The following is a 23,156-nucleotide window of genomic DNA, read 5'->3' as shown; positions in this document are numbered from 1 at the left end:
TTTCATTCATTTCTGTGATGGGTAATTTTAATTTATTTGTTTTTCACCTTTAGACGACAGCAATTTCTAGGTCGGCCTACCAGAACATACAGCTGTCTGGCTGCTAAAGACAGATTGTATGCTTCCCAAGAACAGAGAGGCTTAAAACCGACCCACTGTTTACAATTGTTTGGCTTTACTGTCACTCTTATTTGTCTACTTCGTATTCGATGGCTTGCCTAGTCCATTTTGTGTCTGTCCAACCCCTGGAGCATTGCCAATTTACTTGTGTCTTTCCACTCTTCACTTTTAGGGAACAGTTTTTTCTTTGGCCTAGAGCTCTTCATGAGAGTGCATGCATTTTCCAGTTGTTATCCTGACCCTTGGCATATCTGGAACTGTTAAGGTTGAAAAACAGAGACGTCCCTGTCTATTGTACTGTGCAACCCTTCTGAAGGACGCCTTGTATCGAGCGGCTCCCATCGTTCTTGCTTAGTCAGTGACCTTCGTTTGCTCCAGCAAGTCATCTACTGCTCCACCAAACAGGTAGTCTCCTGTATGTGGTCTATTGACCAATTAGGCCATTACCTTTGGTTTGAAGGTTGGAATCATGAGTACTGTGTGTTTTGTCACTACTGTTCCAATACACAATTGTCTATTGGCAATGTCTGCTATGTCTAAGGATGATTTCGCGAATGTATTTGATCGGGTCTTTCCCTCTTGAGTGGCATATTTTAACCTATTTTTATAGTTTTCTGGTGGATACAGCATGAGGTCTCACTCTCCATTGTTGATGAAAGCATCTGCTGAGCTGATTAGTGGAGCTCACTGTTCTTTGTTTAGTTGTGCTGCCCTGTCTGTGTTCTCCTAACTACATACAGCCTTCTGCTGTGTTTGTCTGGTGGTGGGTTGTGAAGGTGAGCACATTGGCTCTCTTATGGGCTGTTGTCTCCATTAAGAAATCCACAGATATATTGGTTCTAATGCATCCACAGGTCTTGAGGTAAGGCCATATATTCCTTCCCCTCTCAAAGTTACCGCCTTTAGTGAGGCTGCTTCACTGATAGCTTCCTTACCATCGGGAATTATGCTTTGAAGGAATTGGTTGGTTTCATCTCCGTTTTGGGTGTAGCGATTCTTGTAGGAAACATAACGGTCTGTTCTTCCGCTAGCTGTACTCCTTACGGGCCGGTTTTCTCTTCCTAAGAGTAGGGTACAGGCAACGCTCATCTGGGGGTGATGGCTGGGTGCTGGAAGTAAGGATGCAAGGAGCGCTGCAACAACTCCAGTAAAACCAAACTGGAATTCAGCGATATGGAGATTGGTGTTTACGTTTCTTTCTCTGACTGCAACTTTGTAGGATTTTGTAAAGTGATCTATGAACTATGTGATAGACTTACCTGGAATACAGTGAATGAGAAAGGAAAGGCTGGGTGCCTATTTCTATCTAACACACAACACAATTTAAATACCGGTCAATGAACTGTACAATATTTCAGAATATATCACCAGTTACAAGAGCACAAATGAAGCACGTTTTTTTGTAATTCTGAAGTGTGATGGAAACAAAGTGTTTTCATATGATCGAAACAAATCAAGACATGTTACTCAGTGATGCACAAATGATAAATACTCGCTGAAAACCGACACATTATCTATCATGTGTGCTCTGTATAGTTTTATCAGTATATCTGTGCAAAGTTAGTGGCCATTTCAATGGAATATATGCTGCCTCCAAATGACATTGTCCTACCTCCCATGCTTTAATAATGGATTTGCGACAGTGTGCTCCAAAATGCACCCAAGGCTGCAAATCACATCCTTACCTGCTGCTGAATGGGCGTGGCTCATTTGCTACACTTGATCTTTCTGTGACGCATTAAAATCCCTTCAGTGATATTACATTGATGACAGCACCCCCACTCTGAAAATTGTTCCATCAACACTGGGGGGGCGGCCTTCATGGGTAGGAATCTACTTCCCCCTGTGGTGAATATGCTATTACATCCTGCCATTATTTTTCATCCCAGCGTGTGTCCTCATTTAAGGGGACATTTTTCTTCCTCACCAATTGAATGCTCACCATCCTAGAGCTCCCATAGAGGTTTTGGGGTTGCTTTTAGGAGTCCTTCCACTGTCTCTGTGCCTGGCGTGGGGGATTTTTGAAGCACATAATCTGTGATCAATCGCCTTCTCCAGTAGCAGCGCTGCCATTTCGACTTCAGGCATTCATTTCTCTTCTCAAAGCCGCCTCGATGTTGACGATTGATCCCCTCTTCTTCTGGTATATCTTTCTCCCTTGGGATGTCCTTGTTCTTTCTTTCAGTCTCTTGAAGCCAAGCGCCAAGGTTTATCTGCACTGAGGTCTCGTCTTCGGCCCAGTCGGCTCCTTGGTCTTTGACAGGGACATCTTAAGGATTTTGGGGGCCCTGGGCCAAACATATTTTGGGGGCCCCTGTTCAGAACACCTTTGAATTTATGATCCAATTTGAGCCCCTGTTTCCCACACAGTTTCCGCGTCCTCAGCGGCGTTAGCGATCCTGTTTGCATCATAGGCATTAGCCTATATATTCCCGATCTAAATGGACGTGTGCAGCTGACAGCGGTAGGAATTAGTGTTTCCTGCCCTGCTCGTAGGTTTTTTTAATACTTTTTAAAATGTATATGTGTGGCTGAATTACTCTGTGCTTTTTAACAATTTCTCCTACCTACGAGCACTTGCACTTTACTTGATTCTGCTTGCCTACACCTCCTCAGCTACTACGATTCGCATCTAGTTTTTCCTCCAGTCCTGGTCCGCCGCGGCTGATTCACCGATTGTGCGGAGGGCTGGGGCTACTATCTGGCTCCTCACTTCCGCCCACGCAGTTTCCGCTTCCTCAGCTCCATTAGCGATACAGTTTACATCATAGGCATTAGTAGCCTATATATTCCTGATGCAAACGGATGCACGCAGCTGACAGCGATAGGCTTTAGTGTTTTCTGCCCTGCTACTAGGTTTTTAATACTTTTTAAATTGTATATGTGTGGCTGAATTACTCTGTGCTTTTTAACAATTTCTCCTACCTACGAGCACTTGCACTTTACTTGATTCTGCTTGCCTACACCTCCTCAGCTACTACGATTCACATCTAGTTTTTCCTCCAGTCCTGGTCCGCCGAGGCTGATTTGCCGATTGTGCGGATGGCTGTGGCTACTATAAGGCTCCTCACTTCCACCCACGTAGTTTCCACTTCCTCAGCTGCGTTAGCGATTCAGTTTGTATCATAGGCATTAGTCTATATATTCCTGGTGCAAAAGGATGCTCGCAGTGGGCGCGCCGCCGGCGCGTCGAAGGCGCACCAAAGGCAACGCTGTCTGCGCCTGGAGGCATCTGGCGCCGGCCATGCTGCCCAGTTCCCCTCCGGTGAGTTTCTTCCACTATATTACAATAGGGAAACACTGCTTAGCCTTAGGCGGCAACCATTATGTCAGTGTACAGCGGCTGATCCAAGCTTGGAGGTAGACTTTCGATGTAATAAGTGCAACTGGTCTCTCCTCCATCCCAGGAAACCCACACCCAAGATCCTCTCATGCAACAATAAGTGTAAAAACAATAAGAAAACAAAGGACTTAAAGGCCACCCTTTTAAATTGTCGCTCTATGCAAAAGCATGAACCACACATTTATGGTCTACTTTTAGACGAACAGCCTGATCTTTTATTTCTCACTGAGACCTGGCTGTCTGAAGCCTCCAACCCTACTATCACCTCGGCCATCCCTACAGGTAATAAAATCCTTAGGAGGGACCGACCGAGTGGGAAGAGGGCGGTGTCGCCATAATTTTAATCAATTACTAGACTGCTCTCCCATCCCAATGGAAAACATTGAGGGCGCAGAGTCCTTAGACTTCGACTGTACCTTCTTCCCCCATCATAGCATAGCTGCTTTTCTAATTTACAGACCACCCAGTGTAACTGGAAATGTTATTACTACGCTTAATATAGCCACCACCTCCCTTGCCTTAAAATACAACAACTGCCTTATTCTGGGAGATTTCAATATACATATGGACAATGGAAAAGACCCTCAACCAATTTCCTTGTTGGAGACGCTGCAGACCTGCAACACGTTTCCATCTATTTCTTCGGCCACCCATGAGAAGGGCCATACCCTAGCCAAATCTTTCACAACTTTGACATATCAGTAAACCTACCTCTTCCCATTATCTGGTCTGACCACCGCCTATTAAAATTCGTCATTCCCAAATCTGCCACAGCCCCTCGGGCTAACGCTGGGAAGAGGGTCCCTAATTACAGGACGTTCCATAAAATATCCATCCCGATGTTAGCAGACGCCCTCGGTCGTTCCTCACTGGAGCTGTCTGGCTGCCCCGACTCGGACGCCCTCTCAATAGATTCATGGCTCCGAACTAACATTGATGCACCTGTACCAGTTGTTTCCTGCTCCTTAAGGAGTTTGCCCCCACCAGCTCCATGGTTTAACGATTCCCTCAGATCTAGCAAAAGAAATTGTAGAAAAATGGAACGTAAATGGCGTAAATCCTATCTACCTGTGGACAGGAAGGTGTATAAAGACAACTTAAAAGCTCATTAGATTCTCGTGAAGGCAGCCAAGAAAAACTTCTTTCAAACCAAGATAGAAAATGCCAAAAGTAAGAGTAGGTAATCTTTAGCATAGTTAAATCCTTTAATGCCCCGAAAGCTGGCACAAAGGAAGGGCCATGCACGCAAAAATGGTCTAAGCAAATAGCTCAATTCTTCCACAAAAAGATCCCCGTGATCGAACAAGCCTTCACTAACATCTCAGAGGAAGAACTGACCTTCTACCTTAGTTCTAATAGCAAATTTCACCTCTTGGATCCTCCATCTTTACTAGCTTTCCCTGAGTTTCAGCTTGAAGAGTCACTGACCCTTCTCCAAAGCATTAAGTGTGGCTCTCCTGCCGACCCATGTCCAGCAAATATCCTGAACCTATTAGCTTCTACCATAAACCCCACTGTAAACCAGCTCTTTAATGCTACCCTCTCCTCAGGCAACATGCCGAAATTATGGAAGAATGCTAAAATTATTCCACTGATAAAAAAGGCTAACGCCAAACCGACGGACCCTGCCAACTACAGGTCAATCTCCCTTCTTCTGGCCCTCTCCAAAGTATTGGAGAAGCATGTAAGCCCTCCAAAAACACATTGAAGATGGAAAGCTCCTTCATGTGTCCCATTCCGGTTTTAGGGCTAACTACAGTACGGAGTCCGCTCTGCTGGGATTGACTCAATATCTCAAGGGTAAGCTGGACCAGGGAGGCAAGGCTGTTCAGATACTGTTCGATCTGTCGGCGGCCTTCAATACGGTCCCAATTGAGAGGCTCCTGGAGAGACATGCTAACATCCAGGAGCCTTAACATGGATGTCATCCTTCTTGGCAAATGGATCTTAGGACATCTGGCTCCCCCTTTCTCATCCACGGTTCCAGCCATGAATGTAGGTGTCCCTCAGGGCTCCATTCTTAGTCCTACCCTTTTTAATCTATATCTATCCCCCCTTGCCTTTCTAGTAGAGGAAGAGAGCGTCAAAATTGTTTCCTATGCTGATGACACTCAGCTGATTTTTACGTGTGAAAAAGGAACCAACTTTGACGGTGCAATGATTAGGTCTTGCCTCACAAAGGTTTTTAACTGGCTTAAGATCAATCAGCTGAAGTGCAATCCTGACAAAAGTGAAGTTGTTTTCTTTGCTAATCCAGAAACTTCTGACTGAAGCTCTTGGTGGCCAAAAGATCTGCCATCCCCACCCGCGGAAACGGAGAAAGTCAAAAACTTAGGAATTGTCATAGAAAAGACAATCTCCATGCGCTTTCAAATCCAAAATCTAACTGGCGCTTGCTTTGGCATACTCCGGATGCTAAATATATTCCTGCCACTGTTGCTGCTTGAGAGCAGAAAGATCGTGATGCAGGCTCTGGTGACATCAAAGCTTGACTATGTCAACAGCTTGTACCTTGGTCTTCCCAAATCCCTTATTCAGCGCCTACAAGTGATACAAAACACGGCGGCTAGAGCCATCCTGAGACCTAAACCCAGATCTAGTATGACCCCTATTCTCAAGTCTCTACACTGGCTCCACATAAAAGAACGGATCGACTTCAAAGCGAGGACCATCTTCTTTAAAGCTTTCCACGGCTTAGGAGCTGTCTACCTAAATAAGCGTGTTACTCGCTATACAACAGCTAGACCCCTAAGATCTTCCAATGCCAACCTAGCCCTCGTGCCTAATAAATGCTGTGCCCGCACTGGAGGCAGATCCCTCGGCTTTCTAGGTGCAAAATTGTGGAATATAGCCTCCCTGAGTCTCTGAGACTAACCACAGACCTACTCTCTTTCAGGAAGAACTTAAAAACCTGGATTTTACGAACTGATGGGTCTTTTACGCATGTTTTCCTCCCGCTGTCACGCGCCAGGACACTCTAGTCTGAGTAGTTGCGCACTTTATTAAATACACTTTCATTTCATTAGGTCCCTGACAGTGCAAAGGAACACTCGTTCAAATTCTAAGGGCCTTATTTATGAGGCCTTGATTCACTTTTATGCCGCAAGTGCGTCACTTTTTGTGACGCACCGGCAGCGTAAAAAATGTGCCATGTTGCTCCATATTTGCAAAGTGACGCATCTAGGCAGATGCATCACTTTGAAACTCCTGCACCACATTATACCTGCACCAGGCATAATGTATGCAGGGTGGGTGTTGCCCCGCAAAAAGCCTTGTAGAAGTGGCGCATTGAAATATCTATGAGAACTCAGTGCGCCACTTCTATGACGCCATTGCCTCAATATCTTACACCTGCCTCTCAGCAGGCGCAAGACTGACGCAGGCAAGCCCCATGTGAAAAGACACATTGCTGGAGTTCCGTCTATTTTCAGACACACCCCAGCAATGCATCACTTTTGCGCCTACAGATACGTCAGAAATACTGACATATCTGTAACATGATGCGACATGATGCGTCATACAGTAAATATGACGCATCCATCATGTAGCAAGGAGGGTGCACTAAGAAGTGACGCATCCCTGTTTTCACACAGCCATGCATCACTTCTCATAAATAAGGCCCTAAATGTGTTAACATCCAATATTCAGGGATAGTTATGTGTGTTTTCAATTTTGTAACACAGCAGCAGCTCAGCAATATTACTGCAAATAATCTTTGTAACGCCCTCCCATTTCTTATATGTAAGGCCTTGTTTTGATCTAAAAGAAACTTTATTATGTATATTGCATGAAACATAAACACAACATTTCTCTGCAAAATGGCTATACTAGACTCACAAATAAGGTACATAAAAAAATAAATTAAAGGAAAACAGTATTTAAAACAATCTGTTTAAGAAATATTCAAGGTCATTAGGGCAAAACTCTGGAGAATGGAGCTGACTCTGTCAGGGGGCCCCCTGAAAGGCTGGGGCCCTGGGCCAGAGCCCACTTTGCCCATGCATTAAAACGTCTCTGGTCTTTGAGGTTGTTCGACTGCCAAATATTTCAGCATCTAAGGCGGTTTCCTTTCTTCAAATACAACTCTTGTGGCTTTCACTTTAAGGAATTGTAGGTGCACATTTTGTTTCTGATGTCGAAATTCCTTTTTCTGAGATTTTCTCATACTACTGATGCAGACTCTTGCAGACACTTTCTGCTCCCCCATGGATCCTCCTGCATCTGCTTCTTCTGGGACATGCAAATCTTCTTAAACTAATAGTCCTACAGCCTTTAAAGATGGTATCTCCTGCATCTTCAAGGTTTTAGAATTACATTTCTCACCAGTCTTATGGCCTTCAGGTTTCTGATCTTTTGGAAGACGTGCTAGTTTATGTTGTCACTTCAGGCAAAAACGAAAGGGAGCATTTTCTTAAAGGCTTTGAAGAACCTTTTTCCTTTGTTTTTCAGCGATTGTTTTCAGCATCTGTGTACTTTTTCTCAACGTCTCTGTGCTTTGCCGCCAATTCTTAATTTGAAGAACCGGTTTAAACCTAGCCACTTTTCTTTCCCCTGATTTTTGGTGGCCGTCTACCTAGAGTTCTCAGCGATGTGTCAAAACCCAACAGTGATAAAAATTCTAAAAGAAGGCTACTGTGTCGCCTGTTCAACACTCAAAAACAAATAAAATAAATAAATAGCGAATGTTTCGGGATGCCAGGTTTAGATGGTGGAATGATGCACAGCATGGGACTCTAGAATAAGTTCCACATCAAAATAAAATGATCTTCAAGTACCCTGGAGGAGAAAGAAGTTTTTTTTTTTTTTTTAACAGTGTCCAGGATGAAAAAAAGTACATTCTCACAGTGCCTGTGCAGTTGATGGTGTTGCAGTGGAGGGTCTCTCAGTGAGCATTTCCTGAATCTTTCAGTGTCTCAATTCTTGTGTCAGCCAAGTAGCTAACCTTAAAGCACTTACCTTCTAGTACCTCCTTGCAATTGTTAAAATGCCTTGGAAGTAGTCCTTGGACTACCAAATGCAATTCAATCCCATAAAGACATAAAATAAATAATAACTGCTCAGTGTGCACTATATAAGTGCCAGGTAACAAAAACGCCCACCCACGCCCTGCCACCCCGCTGCCTGCTCTTACCAGTTCTCATATTTGCTCAGTCTCTTGATCATGCCATCCTTCTGCAGCAGTGCAAGCACACTGCGCTCCTCTTCTGGCGTGCCATCACATATGTGGATGCTGTCTGGTTGGCATAGCTTGGCACTGCTCACCACAAACTCCCTCACCCTGCCAGATAGCAGGTCCAGATCCCCATTCAGGACCCGCAGAGCATGCACTGAGCGACCTGGACTCTTCTGTGCCGCTGCACATTGTTTCAGCGAATGGGAACAGATCCTGCAAGGGGGAGAACACGAGATTATAATTTTTTTTTTTATTTTTTTTATTTATTTATTTATTTATTATGTTTTGGCTCTCAAAGAGGGCCACATAAACATGTACAGACAAAGCAACACAGTCATCAAAAGTACAAGAATTATAAAAACATAGTATTCGAACCGTAATAGGTACACTGCAAGCCATCAGTCCCACAAGGCCGGGCCGGCACAATCTTCCAGAAAATTTAATAAATAGCTAAAAATCCTTTAAAAAAGTTAAAAACATAAGCACAGAACATTTCATTTGGTGGGCAATAAAGTGCATGAAGAAAATCTTGTAAAGTGACAATGCTGAGGCGTAGACAAATTACTTTAAGCCATCGCTTGCGCAAGCTACGTAACATAGGACAAATCAAAAGTACATGCATACAGTCCTGGTTATTTAATTTACATAGATTGCACAACGGTGAAGTGCCATGCCATTTGGACAGCAACACGTTAAGAGGGATTAAGTCATAACGTAATAAAAACCAAAACCTACGTATCCCATGTGGCAAGTTCCACAGGGCATACGGTTGGGGCTGTTTCAACCTATAGGAGGAGATCAGCGGCTCCACATTCCTTTTATCTCCAACTGTTTTTTTGTCGGATAGAAAACAATACTCCCACGAAGCCTCCTTAAGGACCTGCTTTAACTGCGTGGGAGAATAGGAGAAAAGAGCGCTTTCATCCAGTCTAAGGATTTTCACAGCCCCTCTAAAATTACTAACAAGTTTAGAGAACTCCTTAAAATTGCCCAAAAGTTCATTTTTGAGTAAAACTCGCAGGGTTCCTTCTCTCGCTCTGGCTAAGCTGGCTACCCACCTTATTAAGGCGCACAGCCCCTGAACCCAGGCACTCCTGAGTCCGAAATCCAGCCTGCAGGCAGCCAGTGGACAGGCATTGTTAAGAGTCGAGAGGGATCTTAGGAGTTTTCCCTCAGTCTTGTGGCAAAAGTCCCAATATTTTATCTCTATTATTTCTATACCATACAAGATGGTTGCGGGGATTTTAGCTCTAAATACTTCTAGAAGGCTAGAAAAATGTCTTTTCCCCGTTGCCAGGTATAGGGACTTTAACCCATTACCATGGGCAAGAGCTTTGCGAGAGCAATGCTCTATATGAAGATTCTCGCTCATATTGGCCGAGAATATTTTCCCTAAAAAGGTATAACAAGTTACGACCTCCAATCTAAGCCCTCCAATAGCCCAACCAAAATTTGTCGAGCGGCATTTCTTCCTACCAGCAATACACATCACTTTACTTTTATTAATATTGATCTTCATATGATGCTCCCCAGCAAAGTCCTGAAGAGCCTGAAGCCGATTTGCCAGACCCACGGGAGTTAAGTCAAGCAATAACACATCATCGGCATACATCAGACAGGCTATTGGCACCCCTCCTATCAACGGTGCGATCCCCTCACTATGGGACACAGCAGCAGGGAGGTCAGTTGTGTATAGGGAAAACAACAGGGGCGCCAATAAGCAGCCCTGTTTAAGGCCATTCTGAGATGGTATTTTGGCCGACAGCCCCCTTTCGCCCCCCATTAAGACCCTGCACCAGGTCTCAGTGTGCAGAGCCCGCACCAATTCCAGCAGGGGAGTAGGGACACTCAGCATCGCCAATTTTCTCCACAGCGTTCCCCGATCTACTTTATCGAACGCTGTGGAGAAATCAATGAAGGCGGCGTATACAACACCCCCTCTCACCTGGACATATTTATCAGTAATAACCTGAAGGGCAGTCAGGTTGTCCAGAGTGCCATGTTCCCTTCGGAAGCCAGTCTGTTCCAACGGCAAGATGTTGCGCTCCTCGACCCAATCAGAAAGAGATCTCAGGAGGCATTTCGCAAAGACCTTTCCGATGGAGTCGAGGAGCGCAATCATGCGATAGTTACTGGGGCTGTCCCTTGCTCCCTTTTTGAAGATAGGGACCAGAATGCTTCCTCTCCACGATGCAGGGACACGTTTGGAAAGATGGCATGCCCTAAACAGGGGGTACAAGATTTTACTCCAGGTTAAAGGGTCTTGTTTTAGGACCGTCATCGGAAGCTCATCCGGTCCCATGGCCCCAGAGGATCGCATATTTTTTATAGCCAACTCGATTTCCTTCTCAGAGGGAAAGAAGACCGAGTCATCAGGGGCAGCGTACATGAAGTTATCCACACCTGTGGTCCCGTTCCCTGCATATAATTCTCGGATATGAGAGGACCATAGATCTTCTGGTATAGCTATGGGAGTAGGGGAGTGGCGTGTACCACATCCTTTCCCGATTATTGCCCAAAAATCTTTAATGTTGCCATAAGCAGCAGATTCCCTTAATTTAATCCATACTTCATCCTCCCTGTCCCTTTTAATTTTTAGCTTGAGTCTGCTTCTCTTTCTTTTTAACCTAGCGATATCTTTCCCACGTTCCGGTACCCTTTCAACGTACTGTGCACGGATTAGTTTGTTTAATTCCCTATTCAGATTACGGAGAGTCAGAGGAACTACCTCTCCTTTTTTCCTAGGGGGGACAGTTTTTTTAGCATTCAATAGAATCTTTACCATGAATTCCTCAAAACAAACTATTTCATTTCCGTTCCACTCTTCTATTTCCCTAAGGGTATCGGTCAGTAGCTCCTGCACCCCATTAATGGCAGCATTATTCCAGAAGCATCTTCCAGATGTCGAGTGGAAGGTAGCCTCCCTGCCATTTAGCGACCAGGATGCCGTATTCATAGAATTTAACGAAATTGATAGTAACAATATACTGTGGTCGCTCAGAGTCGTGGGTGTGATCTTTAAGTCAAGAATCTGGGGAAACAGACTGTAGCTGGCGATAGCATAGTCCAAAATTGATGACCCAAAGGGGGATTTGTGGGTATAATTTGCGGGGACGTCAGATGGAAATCTTCCATTTAAGATAATACCATCCCCGATCGCTAGTTCTTTTAACAAGATCTTCCCCCTTTTATTTGTCCTTAAGTTTTCAGGGAAGAGCGTCTGGGGGATGCAATGTGCTTCCTCCTTAGCTTTATCCCTGAAGAGTTTTAGACTAGCGTTTGAAACTTTACAATTCAAATCACCGATAAGCAAGATTACAGGAAAAGGAGGTGAATTTTTTATCTTATCCATATACTGGAGAACCCGCTGCAATTTATCATTAAAACATTCCTCAGGCGGAATATACACATTGAAAATTACCATGGGGTATTTTACATTGTCATGGAACATATTTTCTAATGTTATTGTGTGGAAAAGTCTACTGGAGTCAATATAATGGGAAAATCTCCATTGAAACTTATTTGACAGTAAACAGGCGAGCCCCCCCCTAGCATGCCCTTTCTTAGAGGGCGCAGCCGGAACTTCCAAAACATAAAAATCTTTTAAAGGCGTTAACCTATCTATGCACCATGTTTCCTGGATGCACAATATATGAGCCTCCAGAGTGGATAAAAAGGTCATTTTCTCCGGGCTGCTATGGAATCCGGCCGCGTTCCAGGAGATTATGTTTAAGGCTGGGTTAAAGATGGTGGAACAATTTGGGGTTATCCTTATTTTTTGTTGATAATGCACTATGGAGCCAATTCCACCGGTTATTGTCATCATTGAGTGTGGAATTCTCAACTAGTGGGAGAGGCTTCACGTGCGATACTGAGCGTTTTCCCCTGGAAACCCAAATTTTCAGGTCTCTCAGAGGAGAGGTTACCCCGTTTTGCTCACCACCCCTCAACCCCTGCTTATCGAAAGAGTTTGGCTTGCCTGGGGTAGAGATAGGTAGAATATCAATACCTAAGCGTTGAAAATTTTCAGCCTGTTCTAGTATCAAATTTGTTATGATAGGGGAATAAAATTTCACCCGAATACTCAAAACCCAACTTCCACCCAACAGAGTCACCAGTTCAATGTCTCTGGACTGAATGTGGTAGAGACATTCAACCTCACTGAAACGCTTGAGAAGCCAGGCTCTATTTAATAAGAGGTCAGTATCAAATAATGGAACAAAATCTAGTACACGCACATCCACAGGGGCCTTTGACGTACTTACAGGCCGGGCCGGAGGGCGAGAATTTTCAGAGTCAATTGTTACCACAAAGGGGGGGGCCAAAGGGTTTAAAATCCCGGATGGATAAGAAATTGGTCCTCCAAGTGCACTCCGAGAAGGAGAGCCTGGGAGAGAGCCCCCAATTTGTGGTAAATCTTCCTGGGAAGGCAGGCTGCCTTGTTCATTTTCCTCCTCCACTGAGGTTGAAGTGGTTAAGTTCACATCCATGTCCACTTTTAAGGAAGTAGATAAGGATTCCCCATTCCTTATTTCATTCTCCCTTGGCTCTGTGCATTTTTGGAAAATGATCCTCCGTTGCTTCTTCTTTCTATACTTTCGAATTGGTTTCCTCTTACTGGCTTTGGTACTTTTTTGTTTACCATATTTTCTCTTTTCTTCATTGACCTCAGATTTGTCGGCCAGGAGGTCTTTTCCGCCATCCGGGACAAAGATAGGAAATAATTCCTGAACCGTTTTGGGGCCTGGCAAGACTTTATCCTCCTCCTCTATCTCCAGGACTATATTCTTGATACAGTTAGAGGCTGCAGTATGAGGCATCTCCTTATGAGGGACCATAGAAGACTCTTCATTTTTCCTAACTAGTTCGCTTCTAATGGCTTTGAATTTCCCCTCAGATACAGATTGTTCAGGCTTAGGGGGAAAGGCCTTACTCGCATCCGGCACTTTCTGCAGCAATAACTTTAGGATCTGGGTAACTGATTCAAGGATACAGTCCGAGCTGCCTACAAATTTCCCTAGAAGCAGCAAAATTGAAGCAAGGCGTTGTTCCAGCGCGATCATGGACTCAGAGATCGGCTTTTCTCGTGCTTCCGCAGTGCAAATATTATCCAGGAGATTGAGGTCGGGGCTCTTGGAGGAGTTTAGCAAGTCAGATATTTCATGTCTATTTAGCGACGGGGTGCTACTATACAGCATTAACCCTGATGGGGTGGCTCCCCCCTGAACTTTAAATTGCTCCAGAGATTCCACTTTAGCAGGGCTTACGTAGCGTCCCCATAGTTCCAAATCAATGGATAGTGCAGACAGGTCATCCCCCGGCCTGTCATTCATGGGTAACTGAGGGATCGATGGTATGTGCACTGGCTCACTTATAATCGTCAGTTTCCCGTCTGTAGGGTCCCGAAAGGGAGACCCTCCTACCATAGTTTGGGGGGCCCCCTGCTGGACCTGGGGAGATCGGGGCACAGAGGTAGTTGGTACGTGTACTTCCAGGGCTTTAGTATCTGGATTATGTAGAGTCACACATTTAGGTTTTTTTATACCAGATAGATCCCAGAGTTCAGATAACTGACATTGTCCTTTCAAAGGTGGGTTGTTTACTGACTTGTTTCTTGTGCGGATGGTAGTTAATTTCCGGGCAGGTTTTTCTCCCACTACCCTTCCTGATCGTAAAGTTTTAGACATTTTCCACAGTAATAAAAAAGAAATGTAGCAATATAAAACGTATAAAAGTCTGGAATTGAGTCAGTCCCTGGCAAAGCAGGTAGGACCAGGGTGCAGTATAGCTATCACAGTACTTGCATCAAGTTACCCTTCTACTCAAGTGGGCACGAATGCAGACAAGTAATTACAATGTATACAAATGAGAAATAAGGGACCGGGCCCAGCCCGGCCTACCTCGGTCACTGAGGGCCACAGAGGGCCCGCCCTTTGCCCGGGCTTCGCCCGGCGTCCCGCTCGCGTCCCGCGGAGCTGGGGCTATGCTTTAATTTATGCGCCTCCAGACGCGCTGCTCGACGATGTCACTTCCGCCCCTGGGAATGCTGGGAGTTGTAGTTCCAGCGTCCCTCCCCACTGCGGCCGCGAGGAGCTGGAAACTGCGGCGGCGGGAGGGACTCGACCAGCGGGGTTAGCGGTGTCAGCGGAGAATAGCAGGGTTCTTTGGCCACAGGTAGCTTCACAGCGAGAGGGTGCTCCAAACAGCAGAGGTAGAGAAAAGAGAACGCGCGTCAGACAGTGCAAAGACTAGGGCGTGGTTTCTTTTTAGAATGGCAAAACATTCTATTCCGCCTTTGCACTATTTCAGTTCGACTCAGGGCAGCCCGCTCTAAAGTTTTGTCAAAAAGCAATAACAGACCATTTCCCCTAATTTCTGTACATATAGACAAAGGTTACAACAGTAAAATACGAATAACCGCTTCACCCCCCCCCCCCCCCCACCTCCCCCTCCCTCTCTTTTCCTCTTGGGGTTTTCTTGATAAGCCAGGGGAAAAACCAAGGTGTGCATATCATCCACACAAATGAGTGAAGCAGCATGGCCAACATCTTTCTTACCCAACTGACTACCCCATTAACGTATAATATATCAGATAAAGTACCCTCTGACGTACAGTATAAGGATATTGCAAGTCACCAACAGTTCCATCACCATCTAGAGGAACGAGACCAAAAGAACAAAAATTCTTTATGGGGCTCATGAAACTCCAAGGTGACTTGTAATAGCCTTATAATGTACAGCAGATTATAGTTTATTCTTTAAAATACATGGTTACGCCATACTTGCGTTTTCATGTTCATTGAAGACTAGAAGAATAAAAGCAGAATCTTTAGATTGCAATTAAATGCAACAAAAGCAGTTCATATTTTTATGTATTTATTAGAATCAGTTTAAGGCAACTCAAGTTAAAAAGTGTTGTGGCTCAAGTGACATAAAACATCCAGAGATTGTAGCTTTCCTATAATAACCTATAGTGTGAAAAAATAAACATATTGCTATAAATATCTCATTTCTGCTGATCACTTTTTCTATTCACAAAAACCTAGCAGAGGAAGTATACACGAGTTCCTGGTTTCCTTGTTTAAACTGCAGCTGTAATCATACTCCATGACCCGCCCTTCACCCTGGTTACTGGCTCTGGCATCTGAAAGAGCTATTATGTTTACACCCATGAAGAACAAAAGTATACTCTGTAGTGCAAAATACATACAATAAAAAGTAGTTACAAGTGTGTTGCAAAAAGAAAGGTAGAATCAGTTTAAGATTAAGAAAATCTGCTGTGGCTCAGAACGTATAGCAATATATACTATGCTGTTTCTGTAGTTACCTAGGTGGAAAAAATAAACATGTTGCCACAAAAATCGAATTTTTGCTGATCACTCTTTATTTTAGAAAAAGAAAATCAGAGGAACGAAAAGCCATTTCTCCTTTAAGTTACTTAAATGAAGCTGTTAACTGCTTTTCACCTTGGCTGCTGGCAGGATACATTATGATTAGGTCTCCCGGTTTTATGGTATTTATTTTTTCAACATTTCCGTCTGTATTGATCCACATTTATTTTTTGCTAATTTGTTCTATATTTATCCATTTTTATTTTGTGTTCACTGTATAAATGAAGCAGCAATAAGTATTTTTCCACATTTATTTAAATTGTAAATGTATACTCGCATTTCAATGTCCTAATGGTTTCATCGGTATACAGTGCAATAGCGTTGTCTGAAAACACTTGCCTTGTAGAATAGCATCAATAACTGTAGAACTGCCCTTAGTTAAGCTTAATTAAGAAATAGTTTGTCTTTTTTTTTTTATCTCCCATACTTCTCAATCGGTACACTACTGACCTGGCACTCATGATTGACAGTAGAAAAAAAAAAATCACCCAAGCAGGCCTATTTTCCATATTTTTCTGTATTTGAAAATGAATACACACAGGAATATACATAGTTTTCTGTCTGTATTTATCTGTAAAAATCTGTAAAAACGGAAAACAGGGAGCCCTAATTATGATGTCAGAACTCCACTGAAAAAGTTATTACAGTTGATCGGGTCCATCATTTATTTATTACAAGCCTCTAGATACATCACAAACTCGACTGCAATAAGGAAATTAGAGACTGGCTTTTATAAAGTAATTGCAGGCTTCTATGTATTAAAAAGGCATAAAAGGGCTGCTGTACACTCTAATGATGTATTCATAAATGTGATGTGCGCGTGCCACAGCGGTTAAGGATAAGGTCCCTCAAGTGTTTGTACAAATATTAGTACGAAAGTACGAGGCATAGGAGCACGCAGGCACCTGTGCAGTCAAGGAATTAATACAATTTTAAATCAGACTCTAATATGAATCTATCTTTTATTGATGTACAGAACATTCTCCACGGCGCCACTAAATACAAATTACTAACTAGACGCATGTTTTCAAAATGACCGCAGAAGACAAACTGAATAATCGTTTCAACACCATAGTATAAACTTGGAACTTTCCAAACACGTGGCCTGGCCCATTCCTTCTGCCTTTAGAGATGTGCTTGCTCTTACTCCAAACAAATATCTGACCATGCTTGAATCATCACTAGCAAGAGAATACCTCATAATGGAAAGGAATATTCTACATAGGGACCAGATAGACTTCCCACCCAAGTAGCGAACAACAGACAAAAACGTTGTCTTACAATCGCTGATGGACGAATATGTAAAGAACAAGAACAGTGCACACATATTTGCCTGCTTTTAGGTACTTTTGAAAAGCTGTTTACCTCACCGGGCAACCAAGACGAGACAGGAGACTGGAATAGGGGAAAAAAGCATACGACAGACTAAATCTATGGTATGCCTTAAACAGTGCTTTAAATGGGCCGGTACTGTCCGGTACGGAGTACCAGCACTTTTTTTTAATTTGAGAGAGAGTGTAGCGGCACTTCTCAAAAGAAATGCAATACTTTTAATTGGAAAGTACCGGCACTTCTCAGAAACACGCAGGTACTCTTGTATAGAGTACCTGCATTTCTATTTTTCCATTTCAAGCACTGCCTTAAGCTAAGCAACAAGAAAAAAACACACATTGCCAATAGGTGTGACATTGGCTTGCATCCTTTTGGCTTCTAGAATGCTGGATTTGTCATGGTTTTTGGAACAAGCTTTGGCAGGCCAATAGGTCTCGCCTATGTGAAAGCTAATGGGTTTGCTGTAGCCATGTTGTAGTGCAGCGTGACTGCGCAGCATGGCTAAAAGTAAAGCGCTATGCTCAGCCAGCACGTTTTTCTAACTTTACTTTTTGCCATGATGCTGTACAACATGGCTGTAAGACACAGGCAAAGCCACTAACGTTTGCATAGGCAAGACCTAATGGCCTTACCAATACTTGTTATTGTCTCCATTTACCCCTATTAAGGTTATTGGGGTTTTTTCTGCCATTAACAAGTGGGACTGCTTTGCCACGCTTATCTCAGTGTGTCCTCCAAGCATGCAAATCGTGCATTTTATTTACATTTTCACATCTGATCTTTACTGGTTGTTTGTTTTAGTAGAGGAGTTAGCGGATGGTTTTTCTGCACTGTCAGACTCTTCACGAGACAAGCTTCTCCTAGTTCCCAAAAAGTCTTAAGAATGTCTTCTCATGGTCTGAGACTTTTATAGCCTCAAATGGGGCATGTTTTCCTATTTTCCTCTGTGGCTATGCCCATACCTTAATTATGTTGACAACACAGGAGTACATCATTTTTGTGGTTATGCTTACTTGAAACATTTTCTGTCATCTTTGAAGAACCTCTACAAATCCTATTGAAATGCCCTTTGATGAAAGATATTTAAAGATCGCTGCATCTTCATTCCACATGCCACAACATAAACCACTTCTTTTTCTGATCTGCAACCGAAGGAAAGTAGCATTTTGAGTGGAGTGCATGAGAGCAGAGAGTATGGCCCAGATGTACTAAATGTCAGGAAGTACAACTCACTGTTAAAATCTATTGTGCTGCGTTTTGAGAATAGTATACAAATTGTACAGTCCCTTATTTACAAACAGTGATGCACTGATGACGTCGTTGACCATGCTTGCACAATTAATGCCATGTTAGTGTGACGCTAAGAGTCATGGCAGGTATCAAATGCAATACAGTGGGGTCTTGCAGGACATTTGTACTTGAGGTACACCAATCTCTACAAATGTCTACGTGGTGAGAAATGTCCACAGATAAGCCTCCTAAAATGCTTTCGTTGCATCTTGTGATACCCTGCCTGCCCATGGTTTGCCCACTGGTTTCATGTATGGCTAGGATTTAATGCAAAGGCAAGTTCGGGCTACTTTAGAAGAGTTGGCTCTGTGTGAAATCATAGGGCTATTCACAACATTCCCACCCTAGTATACCACATTCGCTACGCAACTCAAAGCCACTGGCTGCGGCACCCGGTCTACATTTCAACAACTTTTATTTCACACAGGAAAGTTGATTGTTGCTGCAGTCTGATCTGTCTGGCATCAAGTAGCGATGCATTGCCTGGCACAGGTGCCCTTGACAACGCGTGTGCCTATTACATTTTTAGAAGAATTTAATACAAATGTGTGTGCATGTGTTTGTAGGAGGGAAGAATAAAAGTGGCAGCACATGTGTGTCTGTGCAAGTGGCCACACGTGAGTGTTTATATGTGTGGACTATTTCATGTCAAATAAGATGGAACTGCCAAACTGAACCAGACAAACCTATCGGCGCGATGATCGACAGGTCCCTCAAACATTTTAAATATGTTTAAAGTACATTATAGTATGTGGAACACAAGGTTTGATGCAGAAACATTTCCTTTAGTCCAATGTGTGGTTGTTGGCAATCAAAGTGGACTTGTAGTATAGAATACTAAAGAATGCGCGCTTTATTATAACTACATTTTCATTGAGTGCATCAGGCTCATTTAATTTGTTGTTTAGTGTACTCAGGATTGCACAGTTTCTGTATAACAGGCCATATCAAAGAATGCCAATAACGAATAGCTAGTCAAGGACCATATCAACTCCCGCTTTGTGTGAACATGGTTGTGTTGCTTCTGTTTGCAGCAGTGACTGTGTAATAGTTTTAATTCTTTATTTTTTTAACTCTGGAAGCTTATTCGTCACTCCAGCACAGGCCGGCATGCAGTGCTCCTTATACCTGCGAAATGCTGTAATGTTTAGATTACTTCTAGAATACCAATAACCGGTGCTTGGAGGCGCAAACAGCGACTGGACGGGTTACCGTGGGCAGTACTGTCTGCTACCTGGTTTAGAAAACATCCTTATGGTGCATCGTGACTGTGCAGAGCCAACCAATACACAGTGCCCCCATCTGTGTGTGTGAAGGTGTTCCATAAGAGCTCTCTTGCAGTGATTTATACTAGAAAGGTTAATCCCAAGAGAAAATGGCCACAAACCAACAGCCAGCCCAGAATTCGCACAACAAGGCAGTGTGCTCTTTCACAAAACAGCCGACCAACTAAAAAGTATCTCCATCTGAGTGCGAGCAGTGGAAGAACATTACTCTGTACTTGGTCCACACTCCACCAGAGGGACGAACACACGAAGAGGAAGTGCAGTCTGCATGCGCTAACCAACAAGATGTGGACAAGAACAAAGTAACCCCCACTCCTTTTTTAACATCTTCTTTGTCATTGTGTAAAATCAAAAAGTGCTCCCACGTAGTCCGTAGGCCGCATCATGCCCCGATCTGCAGCAGAATGGGATTGACCCGATGATGAAGCATGCTACCAAGGGGTAAACCTGGTGGGTGAGGGTTTTTACAAGAAAACCTTTTTTTCATATGTTTTTTTCAGTGGAGAGTTATTTCGCATGACATAGCTGGGTTTCTATTTTTTGAATAATACTGAATAGGACATGAAACAAAATTGTACGCATTCATTTGTAACACAGCTTTTAGGCCTTTGTTTATCTTTAATTATTAATCATTAATGTAGCTCTAGAACACATTTAAAAGTGCTTTCTATTTGTACATGATGTATGAAGTATACACCGATTAGGACTAAAAATACTGGCTTGAAGTGATTTTGCTTATTTATGTACTGTGCGTTACATTACAACACTAGTGGTGCCTAAATCAGCAGCATAATGTAAACTCATTGCAACCCCTTCCCCTGTAAAACTCACTTAAGGGTCCCTAACCAAGGCTGCCTCTTGTGCTTGAATGTCTCTCACTTGCAGTCTGCAACGGCCTATGAGGGGCCCCTGAAAGTTGACATCAAGGCGCTGGGGGTTGAGGGCTCTATGCATTCCGACAATTTGCGTTTCTTGTAAGGTTCCTTTTTCTTTTAACTGACGAGTAACGCTTATTTAGTATCAGCATACATGCGAACCCTCCTGGTTCAGGCAAGAGACTACCGATTTCAAGGCTTCTCTCCCGTCTCCCGATTCCTACATGCAAGAACCTGATTCCTCGACAGGCGCCTACCGACCAGGACTGGTCTAGTGTGATTCAGCATATGAACTGCCATTAACCTGCTCCCGCAGGCCCGTGCACAATGTTTGTGTCACGCTTTCTCTGCTTGCTGTAGAGCTTTCTATGTGCTGCTGACAGGTAAGAACAAAATATATATGTGCATTTCTGATATCTGACCTAAGTTGCAGCAGCACACTTACAAGTCCCACGCATGACCATAGCCCCGACTGAGGCCTCGCCCTTAATAGAAGTCAATAGGAGAAATACATTCTCTCTGTTCCATTTTTTAAATCTCCAACTTTCCTCTTCTAAAATATTCTATTTTATTGTAGAGAAGGAGAACGCCAGTAATTCCAGGAAGCACTGATAATGTCCAGAATCTTCTTTTATTTGTAGATTACAGGAAGTAGTAGTATGCAGGACGGAGCCCACGGCATAAGCAGTTGCGGGAGCAAGAACCAAACAGCAACTGACCAGGCATGGAATCAAAAATGACATAACAGTATTCTAAACATAACATTTTAGTAAATTAAAGGAACAGTAGTAAATACCACATACCCTCCCCCCATATAATACAAAACTTTAATACAATACATAATCATGAAATTTGACAGGCATTTTACAAACTCGTTGATTACGTGCAGATGTCATAGCTAGTGAATTATAAGAACGAGTACTAGGTGAAACAACATTAGAGCAACTTTGGGAAGAAAATGCAGTAGAATCAGAGTTAACCGATGCATTATGAAAGTTTATGATGTCAAAACCAGGTCCAACAGTAAAATCAGTATCATCTTCATTAGACCTGTTGCCATAACCGTTGTTAAATATGCTAACTTGATTGTCAGTAAGTTTCACAATATTGTTCTTATTCCACCAACCTTTGTTTTCTAAAAGGACAGAAGGTTTGGTGACCCTGATAACCCGAACTGGTAGTGTGAACTTAGATTGGCCCTTGCAAACCTTGTAGGTTTTTTTGATGAGAACCCAATCATTAGTTTTGAGATCAGGGCCAAGAGATGTAGAAAACCCATCATAGGATTGCTTTTGCAGTGATTGCTTTGCAGCAACTCTAGCTTTAATTACTTTTGGAATGGTAGCCAATGGCAACCAGACAGTACCTTTTGTCTGAGGGTAACAAATTAAAAGGTCCTGAAAAGTCCAAGGCAATTTTTTCTCAAGGGGAATCAGGGAATGGAACTGGAAGTAAAGGCTTCTTGTTGGTTTTTCAATGTTTGTCGGAAACAACACAATTAGGGCAATTATCTATGAAAAGGGCCACTTGTCTGTCTAAACCTGGCCACCAGTAGATGTCTTCTAATCTTTTATAGGTAGCGGAAATACCTAAATGGCCTTCATGGCCAATCTTGATGATCTTCTCTCTGAGGGTAGTGGGAGGTAGAAACAAACATTCCTCACGCAAACTCCATTTTCAAAAGACAATAATTCACTGATTTGTGCAAAGCACTTTACACCGTTGCTCAAATTTTTATTAGCAGGCTATGTGACCGCTCAGCCCTCCTCAGGGCTTGGTCGCCCCACTCACTGCTGCCTCTCCTGCCTGCCTTTGCCGCCTACTGCCTGCAGATTCCTTCGCTCGCTGCCCGCTGCTCCTGGGAATTTCCCGCTGCTCCTGGGAATTTCCCGCTGCCCGCTGCTTTTTGGAATTTCCTGCCGCTGCCTCCCTGCGGCCCCGCCCCCCTGTGATTCCATTCGCCGCCCCGCTCCCGCCACCCAGCTGCTCCTCCCTCCCGGCTCCTTACTTATGACGCCCCCAGAGCGACCGCGCCCGACGTCGCCATCGCCGTCCCGGAAGGCTACAAAATCACCAGGAAGGACCGCATCAACCAGACAGGAGGAGGCATCGCCATCATCCACAAGAACACCATCCGCATCACGACCAACTCCGATGACACCTTCACCTCCGCCGAACACCTCCACTTCCAGATACACACCGACCCCAAGACCACGCTCAGAGGCACCCTCGTCTACAGACCACCGGGACCACGCACACAGTTCAGCGAAGACATCACAGACTTCGTCAGCCCGCACGCCATCAATTCCACCGACTACATCCTACTGGGGGACCTCAACTTCCACC

The 23,156-nt window shown here is 43.8% G+C and overlaps 1 protein-coding gene across 2 annotated transcripts in view; it reads right to left on the bottom strand.

Moving 5' to 3' along the window:
* LOC146869554 (phosphoenolpyruvate carboxykinase [GTP], mitochondrial-like) overlaps nt 1–23,156 on the bottom strand; it is a 124,720-nt gene that overhangs the window by 27,837 nt on the left and 73,727 nt on the right. The window contains exons 1-2 of one of the 2 annotated variants that reach the window (XM_085604982.1): nt 14,537–17,830; nt 8,595–8,849 (exon numbers count right to left, since the gene is read on the bottom strand). In XM_085604982.1, coding sequence (XP_085461108.1) covers nt 8,595–8,626 — 32 coding nt within the window. In that variant the 5' untranslated portion in view covers nt 8,627–8,849; nt 14,537–17,830. Of the gene's footprint in view, nt 1–8,594; nt 8,850–14,536; nt 17,831–23,156 lie in introns of those variants that run through there. The other variant, XM_085604894.1, reaches the window with a different exon arrangement.

The sequence above is a fragment of the Triturus cristatus genome, chromosome 1_1 (genome assembly GCF_964204655.1).
Source record: "Triturus cristatus chromosome 1_1, aTriCri1.1, whole genome shotgun sequence".
NCBI lineage: Eukaryota > Metazoa > Chordata > Amphibia > Caudata > Salamandridae > Triturus > Triturus cristatus.
This window is presented reverse-complemented; position numbering and strand designations above follow the sequence as displayed.